This window comes from Dreissena polymorpha, chromosome 5 (assembly GCF_020536995.1).
Source record: "Dreissena polymorpha isolate Duluth1 chromosome 5, UMN_Dpol_1.0, whole genome shotgun sequence".
NCBI classification, from domain to species: domain Eukaryota; kingdom Metazoa; phylum Mollusca; class Bivalvia; order Myida; family Dreissenidae; genus Dreissena; species Dreissena polymorpha.
The window spans coordinates 11540670-11561735 of record NC_068359.1 but is presented as its reverse complement, the minus strand read 5'-3'; the positions used below and the strand labels follow the sequence as shown (position 1 = coordinate 11561735).

The 21066-nt window shown below is 36.4% G+C and overlaps 1 protein-coding gene across 5 annotated transcripts; it reads left to right on the top strand.

Moving 5' to 3' along the window:
* Nucleotides 1–4221: 4221 nt before the first annotated feature.
* LOC127882400 (protein LZIC-like) lies at nt 4222–21066 on the top strand. 5 transcript variants are annotated; one of them, XR_008050521.1, is made up of 8 exons: nt 4248–4357; nt 4873–5035; nt 7952–8173; nt 13554–13689; nt 16290–16388; nt 16881–17058; nt 17690–19942; nt 20076–21066. XR_008050521.1 is itself a non-coding variant. In XM_052431017.1 (7 exons), exons 3-7 carry the CDS (start codon nt 8073–8075, stop codon nt 17746–17748), a joined length of 573 nt encoding a protein of 190 aa, XP_052286977.1. In that variant the 5' UTR covers nt 4248–4357; nt 4873–5035; nt 7952–8072; the 3' UTR covers nt 17749–21066. The 5 variants fall into 5 exon arrangements, 4 of the variants coding, with proteins under 4 accessions (XP_052286978.1, XP_052286979.1, XP_052286977.1 ...); XM_052431017.1 differs by having other exon boundaries at nt 17690–21066; XM_052431018.1 differs by lacking the exon at nt 4873–5035 and having other exon boundaries at nt 4222–4357; nt 17690–21066.

Here is a 21066-nt window from a genome sequence, read left to right as displayed (position 1 = left end):
TTACGTCAAAGTTGGGGAAAAAGCATGACTGTTCCATGCACAATATGTGAATTCCAAATAATGTACATATGATGTGTGAAGCACGCGATTCAAGACGAATTACAAACATATCACGAAAATATCATACTTTAATTATTCTTCTCATTTGAGTTGAATGTCAAGAGCGAAGTGGTAAAGCCAAGATATCAAACATGAAACTCAAATTTAATGATAGCATTCAAATGCTAATATCTGCAAACGTTGTGCCTACCATTACAGGAACAACTGGACAAATGCATTAGCATTTTGGAAAAAAAGATGTGTTCAATTCTGTATTGAGGCATCTAAAATTAGCCGATCAAGTACCAATACAATCGGAATCGATTGATTGCAAATGCATGTTCTTTCGACTACAACGAAAATGTGCGAATCTGAAACATTTTATTTTATTTTGTGTATTAACCAAAACGTGAAAAGGCCCCTTTAATGTGGCCGAACAGGTTGTGAAACATATATAGCGTAGTATGGGCATTGTCAAAGTCGGTTTTAAAGATATGCTGTTGGCCTTCACTCATAGTTACTTTGCGTAATGTGTAGCAGTTAAATTTAAAAGAAGTACAAATATGTCGGTTTTCCTTTATAGCCTTATGTGCTAAGAATCTACATACCGGGTAGTCAATACATTAGTAAGAAATGAACATTGGTTTAATATTCGCGGTTTCCCAGGAATGACTTGGGAAACCGCGAATATTAAACCAATTAAGGAGTGTTCCTTTCTTACTAATGTATTGACTACCCGGTATGTAGATTCTACGTTGCAACTCAAGAGGCATTGAAGATGTGTACTTTTGTATCCCTATCAAAAACTACATTAGTTATGTTAATAGTATTAACCACATTACACTATGTACTAGTGTGTACTTTCAGAAACAACGTTAACTACCACATTCTATCTCGCCTTTCATACCGTACTATCAAAGCAATGATGGGTAATGGCGTGTATGCAAATGCTAATACATCGTAAATTCTCCTTTCAACACCTACTAAGTACGTTAACAAGCTGATTGTGATGTTACGTGTATTTCGATTAAATAAAGCAGCAAGGATGGTTTTTATTACCGTACTTCATCAGTTAACATCATGTCATGTTATAATATTTGACAACAAAAGATTCAACGTGAAATCGAATAAAAACCCTTTAACATCTTATAGACAAGTTTTGTTGCCAAAAGATGGTAGTATCATATATAAGCGCATTTAGAAAATGTTGACAAAATCAAAGTGTACATTCTCAATAATAAATATATTAAAAATTTTGCCGTTAATTAATGTCAAAATAAGATATTAATTTGCAATAAATTGCAATTTGAGAGGTTTATGTTCTTGCTTTAGGTGTGCATTTTTACTGGTAATGAATTAAGTACTGGAAACAATGCTCTCTGTAGTAATGTAAATTAAAACTAAAGTCTCTCGAAGTTGCATATCTTCGCGGCCTTTTTTACAATATAAAGAAGTGAAACTCCAGCTGCTGGAGCGGTAAGAAATAGACCAACACACTAATTTATTTAAAAAAAAATAAAAAATAAATAAATAAAATAAAACAACAAAAAGCTCGATCTTATGCTTACCACACTTGATATCTAACTTGAACCTGTAAATGTATTTTAAAACACACTTGAATATTACACATTTAATCAATATTCTTGCGAAATATTTGTTTAATATTAAATGTGGTCACTAATATCATAATAATATTATAATATTATATGTTTTAGGTTTTGTTGATGTAAAGTTAGTATTCGAAGTAAAAAAAAACAGTTCGGTTTTAACAAGAAGTCCTATGCAAGCTCGAAGAAGAAACGTGAATATGTAACGAACATAATACAATGTACATTAGTAAATGTATTCGAGTTATTTCGTTTTTATTTATTTTAGAATTGTACGCATCATTTTTCTGTAAACCCCTATATTAAATGTGTTAAGCTTGAATGAGGAATGAGGAACTGTTCCTTATTCCTTATTCGAATAAAAATGAGGAACTGGGGAAAAGGAATCAACTTACTCTCCATCAATATTGGTACATTTGATTATGCCTGTAAATTATATTATAGATGTTTTAATGTTTATTTCGTAATTTCGTTTTATTGACTTAACACATGTCTATATGCATGTGTTACTTTAACCAGCGGTTTTGCCACCCAGTCAGTGCTGGAAAACCTGACTGTTTACAATGTTTACAATAACACACAACTAGTTTATTTGACTTTATCTACCGGTAAATTTGTTTCTTAAGATTGTGTGCAATTAAAGGGACTGTCCAACAGATTAAAACGTCGTTCGACGCGAATCGATATTTTGGGAAACAACGAGGATTGCTTATATCCTCCGCATTTGACGTGAGCGTGGATGGTCGAGTGGTAAAGTCGGGAGACATTTTACTCCAAGCTTCCATGGCTCTAGGGGTCAGTGGTTCGAGCCCTGTGGAGGTTAACGTTTTTTCTTCTTTTTTTAAATTGAATTCTTATTTTTTTTACTGGAGATTTTTAGTTCAAATGTTTATATTTATCAATATAAAGCATTTAAAGCAGTTAATGACAAGCTTTAATACATGCCAAAATCTGTCGGACGGCCCCTTTAAGTATATATTTCTATTATCAATAGTTAAGTTACCATTATTTATTAAAAATCGAACTGATGAAATAATACCTAAATACAAACGATGTTATCCAATAGGGCGTGTATGGGCCTACGCACAGACGCTCGTGAGAACACTAGACTTAGAAAATGATATGAAGAAATAAAAAACAGTAAGTTATAAATGATAAAACGTGTTTTTTAGCTTCATGATAGATGGTCGTCATGAAAACGGCAAAATCAACTACTTTTTATTCAAAGACTATCACGGAAAAAGAAGTACAGATCTAATAATCCAACTTCGCACAAAAATAATTCATTTACTTTCAAAATGGCTGCAGGTTGCGTAACGTCATGCTCATTACTACCAAACTTTTTAATTAATGTATCTTATTATTTTTAAAAAAAATGCCAAAATATTAATAATAACATCATTCATGCAATATAAGATGATATCGAGTTAATGCATCTCTTTTTTTATACAAGTTAACCGTTAAATCGTGCTGATTCAAACACACACACACACACACACACGATACTCCGGTACCATACCACAGACAGAACATATGTGTGGAGGATTTCCGAAGTTTGGAATTTAAACATCTCTGCCTATGCCCCCCCCCGTACTTTTATGACTGTTTCAGTCACAGTATGGACATAATTCTTCGTGCTACGGAACGGTTTTTGAATCCATTTATTTAGTAATTGTTGCAAAAAAACTGAAATATTTTCGTCGTCAAAGTGTCTGTGTTGCATATAAGTCGACAATTTTCGAAGAAAAATTGAGTCTTGTGCGCATTAACAAAAACACGGACATGTTTAAAACAAATACAAAATTTACATGTATGTTTATAAGTTACTAGTTATCACGTCGCTGAGAACTTCATCTTGCTATGTTTAAAATCGAGGAAGTGTTACACGCCACAAGCCAGCTCTGCTAACATAAGCACTTAGAATAACATGGTAACATTTAGACAATTGCCGACGTAGGTATACATTATTTACAACTAAATTGTGAATCGTCGTTCCTCAGCGTGGCTATGATGCTGATTTCAAGTTTTATAGAATACACAAGAAATATGTTTAAAGAAGTAAACCACGCAATAGTGTTCTTAGATAGATATTATACTACGGGAGACCACATAATATTTTCGCTACCGAAACATATGGTATATTAATATTTGATTATCACGCATTTTTCTATAGACACATTAAAATCACACGGTCTCAGCCGCGTCATGCGAAAATGGGTGTTATGGCGTTTCGGTCAGCGTATAACATCACTAGAGGCTTCATGTGTATCGTGTTATTTCTTAAAATTGATCAGCATTTGTAAAACTATTACAAGATATGTACACATCCAGAAAGGAAATTCATTTCTGTGTTGAATAAGACCGAGTTCTTGGGAATCGCTGCACAATTGATGAAGTTATGGCTGTTCAAAGCGATGCACCCTGTTTTCTGGTCATTTTAAGTTGAATACCTTGTTATATATATATTTGATAGTGATTTTTGAAGAGAAGTTGATTTTTTGTTACAATTTGAATATGTCTCATTCAAAATGATGTTTTTACTAATTAATATCAAAGTCACACGCTAACCACCTGTGTTTTCGAACGGTTCCGGAGAATAGACTTACTCTAATAATATTTTTCGTGCACGTAAGCAGCCAAGAACAAAATTCACTTTCAGTTTTAACACAGAGCCGTCGCATGTTTGTATTTCTTATAGTTTCTCTTTGAATGTGAGTAATCATTCTTTGGATATAAATGAACTATAAAATACCTAAACTGTTTCATACAAGAGAACTGGTTGACATAGACGAAATATTGCATGTCAAATAATTTGGCTGAAGTGGGTGGGGCTGCAGTCTAAATATCCTAATCTAAGCCAGTTGGTGTTTTTGTCTTAGGAAGATCTTTGTTTTTACTTATATCAAAGTTATTTTACAAGTATTGTGATTTTTATTAAAATTCTAAATATACACAATCTTTACTACAATCTTTAAAAATTCACTGTCTCTTGGATAAAATTAATTAATCACAACTGATGGGTAGCTGAAATAATTCGCGTTCAGAATAAATCTGAACGCTGAAACTCCGGTCTGTAAAAACCATAACGAAAAATAAATACAATAATATTATATCAATATGCTTAAAATTGCAAAATAACATTAACAACTCATAAAGTTTTAGTTAATTAGTCCATTTTTACCTCAAATAGCGTCGAATTGAAGTTAAAAAGCATAATTTGTTTCAGTTAAACTTCTGCTTAAATCGCAATACAATCACTGACCTCTGGCCATGTTATGAAATATTTAAATATCAACCAATCAGAAGAAGGCATTACGGTGTGATAGGCTGCGTTATCGATTAAAATCTACCTGCGGTATACAGCGGGCACAGCGATTGGAATAGAAAATGTGAGTAGTGTGTTGATTTAAATGGGTCAGGCGTGCAAAATTGAAAGAGTCATTACATAATTCTTACGGAACATTATTGAGAAATGAATTATCTACACAGGTATGTAAATATTATTGCAATCCGTTGATATTAACTGTCTGATATCGGGGCTTGAATGTTGCGCACCAAATTCCTTGCGCATCAATATAGACAAAGAAGGAAAACTCTCGCTATAAAAAAGAAAGAGTGGACTATTGACGCCAAGAGTCTGCCAAAGCAAAAATCATCAAAAGACTCGAAGGCGGCAATTTATATTGACTAAACTGATGGGAAACATGCCCATTCAATAAAAATGGAATTAAACACAACACAATAAATTACTGGTCAATGACAATAACATGCAGGTCAGGGCTCGTCATTAACTTTTGAAGCCACTTGTCCAGTCGGACAAGTAGACCATAATTTCACTTGACCTGACCAAAAAGCAACTTGTCCCGACCATTATATCTTATTCTGCTCAGTACTTTGCAAAATAATGAAATAATACAAAATGCTCAAATCATTAAGACTTGAATCGTTCAAAATACATGTAAACATAATTGTAGGCAATTTCAATACAAAAAGAATGACTAGAATAACAGGAAAACTCAAGATTATTGATTTTTAAACATTGAACAAAGCCATAAACCTGACAAAAACTTGTGTGTTGCCAACATCAAACAGAAAATGTTTTAAGTGATGTATATGTACAGTTCTTAACTGATATTTTTAAAAAACAAAATCATTCTATACATAGAGAGGACGTGACTACGCTAATTGTTAAGGGTTGCTTCCCTTGTGAACAGTACAGTGTAGTACATGTATCACATGGAACTATCGGAATATCTCGGGCTTCGACGATTAAACGTATACAAAATATAATCGGAAAAGTTGAGTGATATCTCCACAGAAATAATGGCTTTAAAGGCATTTTTTCTAAGTTATACAATTATAATGACCACTTGTCCTGTCGGACTAGCAAATTCTTTATTTACTTGTCCGGACTAACACTTTGGTTGTCCTGGACAGTCGGACTACCTTTAATGTCGAGCCCTGCAGGTGCTGCATAATTCTTGAACATGTTATTGCAAGCTTAAGCAGATCCCACCTTGATAAAAATAACGTTTTATATGACCTCTAACACGGCTTTAGACTTTCCTGTTCTTACGAAACACATTCCTTTCAAACGTAACCGAATTAAATAATTTAAGGTACACAAACTGACATCATCATTATGGATGTTGCTAAAGAATTGGATAAAGTACCCCACCAGCACCACTTATACCAACTAAAATATTATATATATATTAATTTAAATGCTTTCTAGATGTATATCTGACTTCCTGACAAATAGAACCAAGACTGTTTTCCTGAATGGAACCATGTCAGACAACCTCCCGAATCCCTCAGGGCCTATCTTGCTTCTTATTTACATAACTTACTTTGCTGATTACATCAAACATAGACCTCTTAAAAGAATTGCAGATGATAACACCATCAATCTGACACTCTGAAAGAATACATCTTTGTTTAATAAGGTTACAGATTTTTAAACATTTGTTATATGTCTCATGTAGTAAAATGTTTAGCCTTCAACGTAAAAATTAAAGTTTAAAGTTTATGTAGACAACAATAATACAATATACCAAATTATTACCCAGATTAAGCCCCTCCTAAGGATGCATGTAATATATACTGCTTGTTAGTAACTTACCCATACTAAATAAAGTCTTTATCTTCCTCTATGGATTTATTAATCATCTAAAGGATGGAATAACTTTTCCATAATTACAACATTATAAAACAAGTTAAATTACATAAATCACACACATTTAAAAGTTATGCAGAAATCAGACAATGTAACAAATTACAAGAATCCTCTCCTCCCCAAGCTTTAAAGTTTGTATGGTATGCTGAAAAACAAATTGACTAGATTTAAATGTGGAAGATGGAAAAGGATGTCCACAAAGATCTGGAAGTAGATATACATATTAATACTTAGTTATCTCTCTTCATAGGGGTAAATTTTTTAGGGTACGTGAACAACTGATTCCTGAAAATTAATACGTGTAACAATTATCATGATTATAAAAACTAAAAAAAACAAATGTCTCTCAAATGATCATGATGATTTTGATTTCAACACATCTCTAAAAGGTCCCTTCACGCGAACTCGAAACAGTCAACAAATGATAACTTTGGGGCATTAAACAATTTATAAGTCAACACACACAGCTATTTCAACCATCGGTGAATTTCCTCAATGGCGGGTTTTTAAAACAGAACAAATTGATGAGAAAAAATACATCTTTGTGGACATAAATAAAGTCTTTATCTTCCTCTATGGATATAATAATCGTCTAAAGGATGTCCACAAAAATCTGGAAGTAGACAAGACATACATATTAATACTTTTAAGTTACATTATCATAGGTCCTACTCAATTGAAGGCAATAGTAAGACAACTCTTTAAAGCAATGATTGTCCAATCTTTTTAAATTAATCTACAACAGCAGAAAAACTTATGTCAGTAATTTTGTTTTTGGAATCATGCAAATGTGATTTTATTTGTTGTATGGTCTTTTTTATGGAATGAATTTTGTCCTAATGAGGTTATATAAGGGGTTAATCATTTTTATATAAAACATGTAAAAACAAATATCACCATTTACTGTTAATTGACTTCATTCCCATTTGACAAGCCTATATCATTTGATCATCAGGTGTCATATTTATATTGTACAGATCTGGTATATATATTACCAAAGTCACACACACAAGTTGTCTTACAAGAGTTTTTTCCATGTTTGTTTTTATTAACTTTATTTTGCATACAATTTCATTATGAACCTACTAGTATTAAATTAACACATTAAATAATCATCATTTAATTTCAGATTGCTAAACCAAACTGAAGTCAGTAGAAACCACTGAAAATAATGTAAACATAGAAATAAACAACCTACCTAAACTCCACACAATCATTTAATTGCAACACACAAGTTCAGCGTTGGAGACATGGCGTCACGTGGCCGACAGGAGACTTCCAAGTTGATTGGGAACCTGGAGGAGCAGATGGACAGACTAATGTGTCAGCTCACTGACCTTGAGGAACTCAAGTAAGTGAAAGTCTGACCTTGAGGAACTGGATTAAGTGATAGTTTGCACCTTGAGGAACTCAAGTAAGTGAGAGTCTGACCTTGAGGAACTAAAGTAAGTGAGAGTCTGCACCTTGAGGAACTCAAGTAAGTAAAAGTCTGACCTTGAGGAACTCAAGTAAGTGAGAGTCTGCACCTTCAGAAACTCAAGTAAGTGAGAGTCTGACCTTGAGGAACTTAAGTAAGTGAGAGTCTGACCTTGAGGAACTCAAGTAAGTGAGAGATTGACCTTGAGGAACTCAAGTAAGTGAGAGTTTGACCTTGAGAAACTCAAGTAAGTGAGAGTCTGCGACTTGAGGAACTCAAGTAAGTGAGAGTCTGACCTTGATGAGCTCAAGTAAGTGAAGGTCTGCACCTTGAGGAACTCAAGTTAGTGAAAGTCTGACCTTGAGGAACTCAAGTACGTGAGAGATTGCACCTTGAGGAACTCAAGTGAGAGTCTGCACCTTGAGGAACTCGAGTAAGTGAAAGTTTTACCTTGAGGAACTCAAGTAAGTGAGAGTTTGCACCTTGAGGAACTCAAGTGAGAGTCTGCACCTTGAGGAACTCAAGTAAGTGAAAGTTTGACCTTGAGGAACTCAAGTAAGTGAGAGTTTGCACCTTGAGGAACTCAAGTTAGTAAGTGTCTGATCTTGATGAACTCAAGTAAGTGAAAGTCTGACCTTCAGGAACTCAAGTGAGTGAGGGTCTGCACCTGGAGGAACACAAGTGAGAGTATGACCTTGAGGAACTCGAGTGAGAGTCTGAACTTGAGGAACTCAAGTAAGTGAAAGTCTGACCTCGAGGAAGTCAAGTAAGTGAAAGTCTGACCTTGAGGAACTCAAGTAAGTGAGAGTCTGACCTTGAGGATCTCAAGTAAGTGAGAGTCTGACCTTGAGGAACGACAGTAAGTGAGAGTCTGACCTTGAGGAACTCAAGTAAGTGAAAGTCTGACCTTGAGGAACTCAAGTAAGTAAGAGTCTGACCTTGAGGAACTCAAGTGAAAGTCTGACCTTGAGGAACTCAAGTAAGTGAGAGTCTGCACCTTTAGGAACTCGAGTAAGTGAAAGTCTGACCTTGAGGAACTCAAGTAAGTGAGAGTTTGCACCTTGAGGAGCTCAAGTTAGTGAAAGTCTGACCTTGAGGAACTCAAGTAAGTGAGAGTCTGACCTTGAAGAACTGAAGTAAGTGAGAGTTTGCACCTTGAGGAACTCTAGTAAGTGAAAGTTTGACCTTGAGGAACTCAAGTAAGTGAGAGTTTGCACCTTTAGGAACTCAAGTAAGTGGGAGTCTGCACATTGAGGAACTCAAGTAAGTGAAAGTTTGACCTTGAGGAACTCAATTAAGTGAGAGTTTGCACCTTGAGGAACTAAAGTAAGTGAGAGTCTGACCTTGAGGAACTAAAGTAAGTGAGAGTCTGCACCTTGAGAAACTCAAGTAAGTGAAAGTCTGACCTTGAAGAATTCAAGTAAGTGAGAGTCTGCACCTTGAGGAACTCAAGTAAGTGAGAGTCCGACCTTGAGGAACTCAAGTAAATGCGAGTCTGACTTTGAGTAACTCAAGTAAGTGAGTCTGCACCTTGAGGAACCCAAGTAAGTGAGAGTCGCACCTTGAGGAACTCAAGTAAGTGAGAGTCTGCACCCTGGAACTCAAGTAAATGATAAGTTGACCTTGAGGAACGCAAGTGAAACTCAGAGTCTGACCTTGAGGAATTCAAGTAAGTAAGAGTCTTACTTTGAGGAACTCAAGTTAATGAGAGTCTGACAATGAGTAACTCAAGTAAGTGAAAGTCTGACCTTGAGGAACTCAAGTAAGTGAGAGTCACACCTTGAGGAACTCAAGTAAGTAAGAGTCTGACCTTGAGGAACTCAAGTAAGAGTCTGACCTTGAGGAACTCAAGTAAGTGACAGTCTGACCCTGAGGAACTCAAGTAAGTAAGAGTCTGCACCTTCAGGAACTCAAGTAAGAGTCTGACCTTGAGGAACTTAAGTAAGTGAGAGTCTGACCTTGAGGAACTCAAGTGAGTAAGAGTCTGCACCTTGAGGAACTCAAGTAAGAGTCTGACCTTGAGGAACTCAAGTAAGTGAGAGTCTGACCTTGAGGAACTCAAGTTAGTAAGGGTCTGATCTTGAGTAACTCAAGTAAGTCTGCACCTTGAGGAACTCAAGTAAGTGAGAGGCTTACCTTGAGGAACTCAAGTAAGTGAGAGTCTGACCTTGAGAAACTTAAGTGAGAGTCTGACCTTGAGGAACTCAAGTAAGTGAGAGTCTGACCTTGAGGAACTTGAGAAAGTGAGAGTCTGCCCTTGTGGATCTCAAGTAAGTGAGAGTCTGCACCTTGAGGAATTCAAGAAAGGGAGAGTCTCACCTTGAGGAACTCAAGCAGGCCTTTTCCGCCCTATGCCACGGGTCTGATTATTGGCCCCATTCCCAATGCAAATCTGGTTGTTTTTTTCCCATTTCCAAAGAAAAAAAAAAATAAGTTAACCTGATCTAGTGTAGAAAATAGAAAAATATTGCATAATTAAATTATCTGTTGCCTAAAATTTGTTTTAAAAACAGTTAAAAATGTTTAATTGATTATTTAAGACTTTCCTTATTTTCCCCAAAATCCAGCGTTTCACGCGATTTTTTTCCCCTCAAAAAAGGCCAGGACCTTTCCCCAAAATTAGATGAAAAAAACTGCACTTATCACACATGTTCAGAATATTTGTAAAATTTTAATAATATGTTATCAAAATAGTCATTATTTACCAGTTAACGGCTTCTTTGAAATAAAAGAAACACTTTTTACATGCGATTATTTTTCCCAATTGAGCCAGGTTTGTGTGTTTTTTTTCTTCCCAAAATGGGGGTTTTCACGACGCGAAATTTCCAAAATTCCAGTGTGGCGTTTTCCTTAAATGGAGCGGAAAAGGCCTGTCAAGTAAGTGAAAGTCTGACCTTGAGGAACTCCAGTAAGTGAGAGTCTGACCTTAAGAAACTTAAGTAAGTGAAAGTCTGACCTTGAGAACATAAGTAAGTGAGAGTCTGACCTTGAGGAACTCAGGTAAGTGAGAGTCTGCACCTTGAGGAACTCAAGTAAGTAAGAGTCTGACCTTGAGGAACTCAGGTAAGTGAGAGTCTGACCTTGAGGAACTCAAGTAAGTGAGAGTCTCACCTTGAGGAACTCAAGTAAGTGAGAGTCTGCACCTTGAGTACCTTAAGTAAGTAAGAGTCTGACCTTGAGGAACTCAAGTAAGTAAGAGTCTGACCTTAAGGAACTCAAGTAAGTGAGAGTCTGACCTTGAGGAACTTAGGTAAGTGAGAGTCTGACCTTGAGGATCTCAAGTAAGTGTGAGTCTGAACTTGAGGAACTCAAGTAAGTGAGAGTCTGACCTTGAGGAACTTAAGTAAGTGAGAGTCTGACCTTGAGGATCTTAAGTAAGAGTCTGACCTTAAGGGACTTAAATCAGTGGGAGTCCGACCTTGAGGGACCCAAGTAAGTGAGAGTCTGACCTTTAGGAAGTCAAGTAAGTGAGAGTCTGACCTTGAGGAACTTAAGTAAGTGAGAGTCTGACCTTGAGGAACTCAGGTGAGAGTCTGCACCTTGAGGAACTCAAGTAAGTAAGAGTCTGACCTTGAGGAACTCAGGTAAGTGAGAGTCTGACCTTGAGGAACTCAAGTAAGTGAGAGTCTGACCTTGAGAATCTCAAGTAAGTGAGAGTCTGCACCTTGAGTATCTCAAGTAAGTAAGAGTCTGACCTTGAGGAACTCAAGTAAGTAAGAGTCTGACCTTAAGGAACTCAAGTAAGTGAGAGTCTGACCTTGAGGAACTTAGGTAAGTGAGAGTCTGAACTTGAGGAACTCAAGTAAGTGAGAGTCTGACCTTGAGGAACTTAAGTAAGTGAGAGTCTGACCTTGAGGAACTTAAGTAAGTAAGAGTCTGACCTTGAGGGACTTAAATCAGTGGGAGTCGGACCTTGAGGGACCCAAGTAAGTGAGAGTCTGACCTTGAGGAACTCAAGTAAGTGAGAGTCTGACCTTGAGGAACTCAAGTAAGTGGGAGTCTGGCCTTGAGGAACTTAAGTAAGTGAGAGTCTGACCTTGAGGAACTTAAGTACCGGTAAGTATGAGTCTGACCTTGAGGAACTTAAGTAAGTGAGAGTCTGACCGCGAGGAACTTAAGTGAGTAAGAGTCTGACCTTGAGGGACCTAAATCAGTGGGAGTCCGACCTTGAGGGACCCAAGTAAGTGAGAGTCTGACCTTTAGGAAGTCAAGTAAGCGAGAGTCTGACCTTGAGGAACTTAAGTAAATAAGAGTCTTACCTTGAGGGACTCAAGTAAGTGAGAGTCTGCAATTTGTTGTGTTAGTGCTCTGGGATTTTCCCATAGAGAATCGGCCCCTGCAAGACTTTTAGTAGGTTACAGGGTATAGTGCCAAATACAGGAGAACAATTCCATAGACAAGCTTGGGTATTTTTAGTTGCCCATACAGCCAATAGTTAAAGCATGTATTACGTTTTTTAGTTTGAACTAATTATGCATAGTTAGCAGATAAGGACATGTAACCACTTGACTGACAGACTGACTTACAGTTCTAACTTGAGGACTTGTTTAGTGAATGTCTGGTCCCTCCATGAGGTATTGCAGTCAACTTACTGATCCGCCATAAAGTATCTATATTAATATTTTCACTCAGCTGTCTTATGAGAAGTTCAAATGTTTATGCCATTGTTTCCTCTGCATCTATTTATTGATCACCGCAGATAAAATGAGTGTGTGTGTTAAACTCCTCTTTTAAGCCCTGATCTTTCCACCCCCATTGGGGTATTTAACCTGTGCCATTAATACTGGACTCTACTGTGGACACAGTACTGTAGAACCCCCCCCCCCCCCCCCCCCAACGCACACAATTTGTTTTAATTTCCCATTTATCTGGCTGCTGCTTTAAACCCTAGGGAAATTGGGGATAAACTTCTAGGTGCAATACTTGTGTTCTGCCTGGTGATATCATGTGGTGATTTCCCATGAATGTTCACATTACAATTAATATAGAGACTGTTACTAAGTGTCAGTCTGGAACCATCATTATCCGCATTCTCGGAAAACTGGGCATTTTGCATGTGGGTAAAGTGTCTTCCAAATTTAGCCTATGAAGTGTACACATGCTTACCAGGGATGACACTTTCCACCTTAACTGGCTTTTTTGCTATCAAGAAACTTCAGTGGAACAAAAAATACCATCAAAGCGGAAAGTGTTCTTCCTTATTAGCCTTATAGACTGACTGCACAGGCTTATCTGGGACAACACTTAACACACATGCATTTAAACCGTTTCCCAGAGCGATACTGATCATGATGCGGGTATTTTACTGATTCAGGGAGGACCTGGATGCGGATGAATACGAGGACACGAAACGCGAAACAATAGAGCAGCTAAAGGAGTTCAAGGAGTCCCTGGACCGGATGGTGGGAGGAGACATCAGTCTGGTCGACGAGCTAAACAGCATGCAGCTGGTACGGAGTAAAGGCAGTTTTTACACCGTCTTGGGGTACCTCATCAGCGGTTTTCTTCTTTATAATGTACTGTGAAACAGCGGTTTTCCTAATCAATATCTGCGTATTGTTTCATTTACTTTTTAAGAGTGGTCTGGTACTGGTACTTTTCTGTATTTGGCAAAATAAATGCTGCTCTAAGCTGAGCTGAGGATCGAACCTTGTGTAACCATAAGACCACGGATTTGATCTAAGAAAGTTTCTCTTGTCAAATTCTGCTTTAAATTGTCTGGATGAGATGAACAGCATTCAGCTTTTATGGTTTCAGGAAGGTTATTATTAATAATAATATTTATAAATTATCTTGGGTTGACAGTAAGCCCTCATTTTGCGCCAAAAAATGGTCAATACAGACTAAATTATAAGGCAGTCAGGTTTCAAAGTCAGAACCTACTGTGTTATAAACAAATTTGGCTACAATTCACCTATTATTTCTTTTCTGTACTTTTTAGCTCAAATGAGCACAACATACTCACGATGAGCTTTTGGAATGCCTTTTGTGTGGCCTTTGTTGACTGTCTGCTGTAAACATCTATCTTGGGAACTTAATAGAGGCCACATTTATTCTCTAATCTAAATAAACTTAAAAATAACTTACATACCAATGATATCTCAGCTAATTTCAAAACATGAGTCATGTGGGGTTAAATGCAAGGTCACTTGGTAAAAGCGAAGAAAAAGTCTGAACACTCCAAAAATCAGATGTTCTGCAGTGTAATCATGAAACTTGCCGTACAAGCAGCCATTTATCTGTGCATTGTAGACTATACAAGCAGCCATTTCTCTGTGCATTGTAGGCCATACAAGCAGCCATTTCTCTGTGAATTGTAGGCCATACAAGCAGCAATTTCTCTGTGCATTGTATGCCATACAAGCGGCCATTGCTCTGTGCATTGTAGGCCATACAAGAAGCCTTTTCTCTGTGCATTGTAGGCCATACAAGCAGCCATTTCTCTGTGCATTGCAGGCCATACACGCAGCCATTTCTCTGTGCATTGTAGGCCATACAAGAAGCCATTTCTATGTGCATTGTAGGCCATACATGCAGCATGCAGCTATTTCTCTGTGCATTGTAGGCAATACAAGAAGCCATTTCTCAGGGCATTGTAGGCCATAAAAGAAGCCATTTCTCTGTGCATTGTAGGCCATACAAGCAGCCATTTCTCTGTGCATTGTAGGCCATACAAGCAGCCATTCCTCTGTGCATTGTAGGCCATACAAGCAGCCATTTCTCTGTGCATTTTAGGTAGAGCTGTAATGATTCACCTATCATTCGATTCGATTTCGATACCAAATGGTTCGATTCGATTATTTTCGATTCGATTCAAATTAAACTATTTGCTGCTTATTTTGCCAACTATTTCATGTTTGGTTTGTCCAGAGCATGAATGAATATGTTTGGTATTTGTTATTAACTTATTATGTTGCACATTTAAAGTGTTTAACTTTTAAAATAAAAATACGTGTTACAATTGACAAGAAAGTTTAGAAGACGGATTTGGAAAGTAAGGCTTAAAATGCGGATCAATAGGGATTGCAGTGAATCGAATCGAAATTGGTTGTATTGGTATCTAAATCGAATCAGTGACGTTGAACCGGTTTTTCGATGCATCAGACGAAATTGTTACAGCTCTAAGTGTAATCCATACAAACAGTCATTCCTCTGCATTTTAGTCCATACAAACAGCCATTCCTCTGTGCGTTGTAGGCCATACAAGCAGCCATTTCTCTGTGCATTGTAGGCAATAAAAGCAGCCATTTCTCTGTGCATTGTATGCCATACAAGCACCCATTTCTCTGTGCATTGTAGGCAATACAAGCAGCCATTTCTCTGTGCATTGTAGGCCATACAAGCAGCCATTTCTCTGTGCATTGTAGGCCATACATGTACAAGCAGCCATTCCTCTGTGTATTGTAGGCCATACAAGCAGCCATTTCTCTGTGCATTGTAGGCCATACAAGCAGCCATTTCTCTGTGCATTGTAAGCCATACCAGCAGCCATTTCTCTGTTCATTGTAGGCCATACAAGCAGCCATTCTCTGTGCATTGTAGACCATACAAGCAGCAATTTTTCTGTGCATTGTAGGCCATACAAGCAGCCATTTCTCTGTGCATTGTATGTCATACAAGCAGCCATTTCCCTGTGCATTGTAGGTTACACAAGCAGCCATTTCTCTGTGCATTGTAGGCCACACAAGCAGCCATTCCTCTGTGCATTGTAGGCCATACAAGCAGCTATTTCTCTGTGCATTGTAGGCCATACAAGCAGCCATTCTCTGTGCATTGTAGGCCATACAAGCAGTCATTTCTGTGTGCATTATAGGCCATACAAGCAGCCATTCCTATGTGCATTGTAGGCCATACAAGCAGCCATTCTCTGTGCGTTGAAGGCCATACAAACAGCCATTTCTATGTGCATTGTAGGCCATACAAGCAGCCATTCCTCTGTGCATTGTAGGCTATGCAAGCAGCCATTTCTCTGTGCATTGAAGGCCATACAAGCAGCCATTTCTCTGTGCATTGTAGGCCATACAAGCAGCCATTTCTCTGTGCATTGTAGGCCATACAAGCAGCCATTTCAGAGGCATTCAAGACCCCTGAGGTGATCAGAATGTTTGCCAAGAAGCAGCCTGGGCAGCTGAGACAGAGACTCTCCGAGGTAAGGGATAAACAGGGGCCTGTTTCTTCCTCGTACTGGGAAAACTGGGCTTAATGTGCAGTCTGCACAGGCTCCTGACGCACACTTCACGCACATGCATTTAGCCCATTTTTCCCAAGACTAGAATCAATTGCTCACATTTGTGTTGAAATAATATTTCAAATGTCTAAGCATCCAAACAAAAAGATAACAAATAAAATATTTCAGGAGGAGGGGGATATTTTATAAGCTTCAAAGATAATTCTCTAGACAAATGTAAGACAAAAAAATTGTTTGGTACAATACAAGCATCAACACCTGGTGACAACAGAAATTTGCCATAATAATTTACTAGAATCAAATAATGAAATATGTAAACTACTAAGTTATAATTTGCTTGAGGAAAAATAAGCAAGAGCTAAGGAAAGTAGGACCTTTCTTCAACAGCAAATTAAAAATTAATCATCATTGCTAGCCAGTCACTCTATCTCCCACCAATCTCTTGTCCCACAGATCAGTAGAGATGAGAAGATAGGCAAGATTCCACACAGCCAGGCGGTGGGTCAGTCGGTGGAGATCCTGACAGCACTCAAGAAGCTTGGAGAGACCCTCACACCCGAGGAGGAGGCGTATCTACAGGCCAACTCCAGCACCAGTCTCCGGCAGTTTGAACAAGTCTCCAGCAACCTGGGTATGTTGTTAATAGGATAAGGAAGTATGTGATAAACTTGGGTAGATTGGGTACACTTTGAATAGGATTATATATGCGATTCTTGGATGCAGTCATTTGAACTAGTGTCCATTGGTCATGTTATTAATGGGATAAGGCAGTGAATTAAATTGAGCAAGTCTTGGGGAACTTTGGTATGTAATTAACAGGATATGACTGTGGTGTAAAAGTCATTCATATAATGGTGTTTGTAGTGTTTTCTATTGCTGCAGTATTAATTTTTCTTCTAATTGAGTGCCAATATCTTAAGGAAATAACCACAAAGCTATCTGATATTTTTAATAAGAACCTTAATAATATGAAACTGCAATTGAATTGAGGTTAGTGTTTCTGCTTTCAAATTCTTTAATTTTCTGTTTGTTATGGCATAGTGGAGATTTTAATTAGCCAGACATGAGGCCACAAAATTGCCCCATATATGCCTAATTGAGGGCCAACATCTGAAGACCATTTATTTTGATAGTGCCGAGATAAATTATGCATTTATCATTCAATGTTTCAGATATACTGCATTGCAAATTAATTCAAAATTGGTATACCATGTACACATCATTATTAACAGTATTAAGACCTAGATGTGTGTTTCTTTTAGCTTCTGGAGACAAAGTGTTGGCGGTCGCAGGAAGTCAGGTGCAGCAAGCAAACAAGTGATCAAGATTTCAAGATGTAACCTTTTATAGCATCATTGGTTAGAAGCTTGGAACTTAGTTATTGATGTTTTACATCATCATCGGTGAAATCAATTATTCAAGTTTGATAATTGCCATAACAATATTCTGACAATTATGCAATAAATCACTCACACAGGAACTTATTATTATTTTTATAATATTTTTCAATGAAAGTATATTGATGCATGCTTTCTTACCGCTTTCTTAATGTAATTCAGGTAATAAATTGGTTTTCAGCTTTGTCTTGAATGGAAAATATTCTGAGTAGACCTTAGCCCTAATAAATTTAATATTTACCCATTTATGCATTTTGCTTTCTGACAAATGCTTTTATTTTCTTCTCTACTCTAGTATTTATATAACTGAATAACATGTTTGTCCTGCATAAATCATTACAAATTTACTTACATACATATTTTCATTTAAGTGCCCTTACACTGCTTTACAAAAAAATAAAATATTCCACTATTAAAATGAATTCATGTTAAATTATAGGTGAAAACCATTATGCTAATGAGCTTGTCATTACAGCAAAGAATATATTGTATTCATGAAAATTAGGTTAGTGATATCGTTATTTATTCTAGTGTTGTTTATATTGTTGTTCTTGGTATATAGATAGATGGTAAGAGTAAACATTTCTTGAAAATAACAACTAAAATACTCATCTATGTGAATTTGATTTGTAAATATAACCTGGACAGGAATAAGACTTGTTTTAAGGGGTAACCTGTAGTTATAATTGCATGGACAAAATGACGTCCAATCTACTCTGGAACAACTCATTACACACATGCATTGAGACTGGGGTTCAAAAGACTTTGCCTAATTAATAAGTTTTTAAAATTTAAATGTATAAATACATGTCATTTCCTTTATTTTATTACAAAATGTTTACTCCTGATGAAGGTCTTTGACCAAAACGTTGAGTGAATAGATATTGAAAAACAATGAAGTTGTTTCTCTGTTTTATATAATTATTTAAATACATGTCCAAATTCTCTTGTGTTTTGTTAATTTAAGGGAAATAAATTATGGTCCAGATGGTATTGATAAAATAGATTTTTTGGACAAAAGTATCACATCGGTTTGATATCATGAATATCAATATTTATGTCTATAGAAAAACGAACATTTTACTTATCTTGCTTTATTTTACATATTGTGTGTATTGCATTGATTAATTTAGAATTAAAGTTTATTCTATATGATATATTCTAGTGCAACATAAGTTTTTTTTGTAGAAATTCTGTTTATACTAGAATTATATTTATGTAATATTCCAAATTATATTTTGTTCATAAGCTTTGATATTTGTCGAACATACGGAGAGTGGATTGTGAACGGATTTCAAACAGTTGGTTTTGTACTTTGGTATTATTGCAGATTTACTTTATTGTGTTATTAAAAAACATGTACATGTTAAGAGAGCTGACAAAATATTGTTAAGCCCCAAGGACAGTATTCATTAAGCTTCATTGGGAAAACTGAAGGGGATACCATACATTCATACAATTCCTTGTGTCTGGATATTTCATGTACTATATAAGTATACCTGTATTTTTTTCTGACAATAAAATGTAAAAAATGAGCTTTTTTCACTTAAGTAAAACTTAATTTAAGATTTCCTTTATGAGCTTTAAAAATACTGGCCCTAGGGGAGTGTGAATTAAATCTCACACAGACATTTGAGCTTTTTTATGTCCCCCACTATAGTAGTGGGGGACATATTGTTTTTGCCCCGTCTGTCTGTTGGTCTGTTTGCGCCAACTTTAACATTTTGCTATAACTTTTGCTATATTGAAGATAGCAACTTCATATTTGGCATGCATGTGTATCTCATGAAGCTGCACATTTTGAGTGGTAAAAGGTCAAGGTCAAGGCCATCCTTCAAGGTCAGAGGTCAAATATATGTGGCCAAAATCGCTCATTTTATGAATACTTTTGCAATATTGAAGACAGCAACTTGATATTTGGCATGCATGTGTATCTCATGGAGCTCCACATTTTGAGTGGTGAAAGGTCAAGGTCATCCTTCAAGGTCAGAGGTCAAATATATGTGGCCCAAATCGCTTATTTTATGAATACTTTTGCAATATTGAAGATAGCAACTTGATATTTGGCATGCATGTGTATCTCATGTAGCTGCACATTTTGAGTGGTGAAAGGTCAAGGTCAGAGGTCAAATATATGTGGCCCAAATCGCTTATTTTATGAATACTTTTGCAATATTGAAGATAGCAACTTGATATTTGGCATGCATGTGTATCTCATGTAGCTGCACATTTTGAGTGGTGAAAGGTCAAGGTCATCCTTCACAAGGTCAAGGTCATCCTTCAAGGTCAGACATCATATAGGGGGACATTGTGTTTCACAAACACATCTTGTTTATGGCTGATTTTTGTCTTCCGGATCAAGTAATGTCCTTCTTTTGCTCAAGGTCATGCCAGTTTATAATTAGTTTAATAGTTTATTAACTGTTGTGTGACATATTTTATGCCCCTGGATCGAATGATTAAAGTATATTGTTTTTGGCCTGTCATTCTGAGGAAAACTTTAACCAAGCTTTAACCTTGGTTAAAGTTTTGCAATAATGAATAGATTTTGCAATAATGAAGATAGCAACTTGATATTTGGATGCATGTGTATCTCATGGAGCTTCACATTTTGAGTGGTGAAATGTCAAGGTTATCCTTCAAGGTCAAAGATATGGCCTCAAAGCGGCGTCAAAACTTTAACCTTGGTCATAACTTTTGCAATATTGAAGATAGCAACTTTATATTTGGCGTGAATGTGTATCTCATAGAGCTGCACATTTTGAGTGGTGAAAGATCAAGGTCATCCTTTAAGGTCAAATTTATGGCTTCAAAGCAGCTCAATAGGGGGCATTGTGTTTCTGACAAACACATGTCTTGTTACTAAGAAGTATGAAGTATTATTGTCTGTCTAAAGAAATAAAAATTCTTAACAAACATATTTATATTGTTGAATTTTGCTTATATTTCATGGATGTTGGTGAAATGTCATAGAAATATCTCTAACATTGTTAAAAATTACATACAATTAACAATTAAGATAAAACATTGTATGTAAGAACAAATTCCTACAATAAGATTATTCCACTACATAACTGTGGACAGCAGGGTATGCTATATGTGGCATTTTTAATGCAGAGCAACATTTTGTTAATTTAATCCAACTGTAGATAAGTTCGGAATAGTGTGCAATAAATGCTTATGTAAGCATGTGTAAATTGTAGCATTGTAATTGTTATAACAAATAAAGCTAAAATATGAAA

Excerpts from the sequence above, each read along its gene's own strand:
- LOC127882400 (XM_052431018.1), top strand. The coding sequence starts at position 8,073 with ATGGCGTCACGTGGCCGACAGGAGACTTCCAAGTTGATTGGGAACCTG. Across the intron at positions 8,174-13,553 it reads ACTGACCTTGAGGAACTCAA|GGAGGACCTGGATGCGGATG; the intron begins GTAAGTGAAAGT and ends TTACTGATTCAG. Across the intron at positions 16,389-16,880 it reads TGAGACAGAGACTCTCCGAG|ATCAGTAGAGATGAGAAGAT; the intron begins GTAAGGGATAAA and ends CTTGTCCCACAG.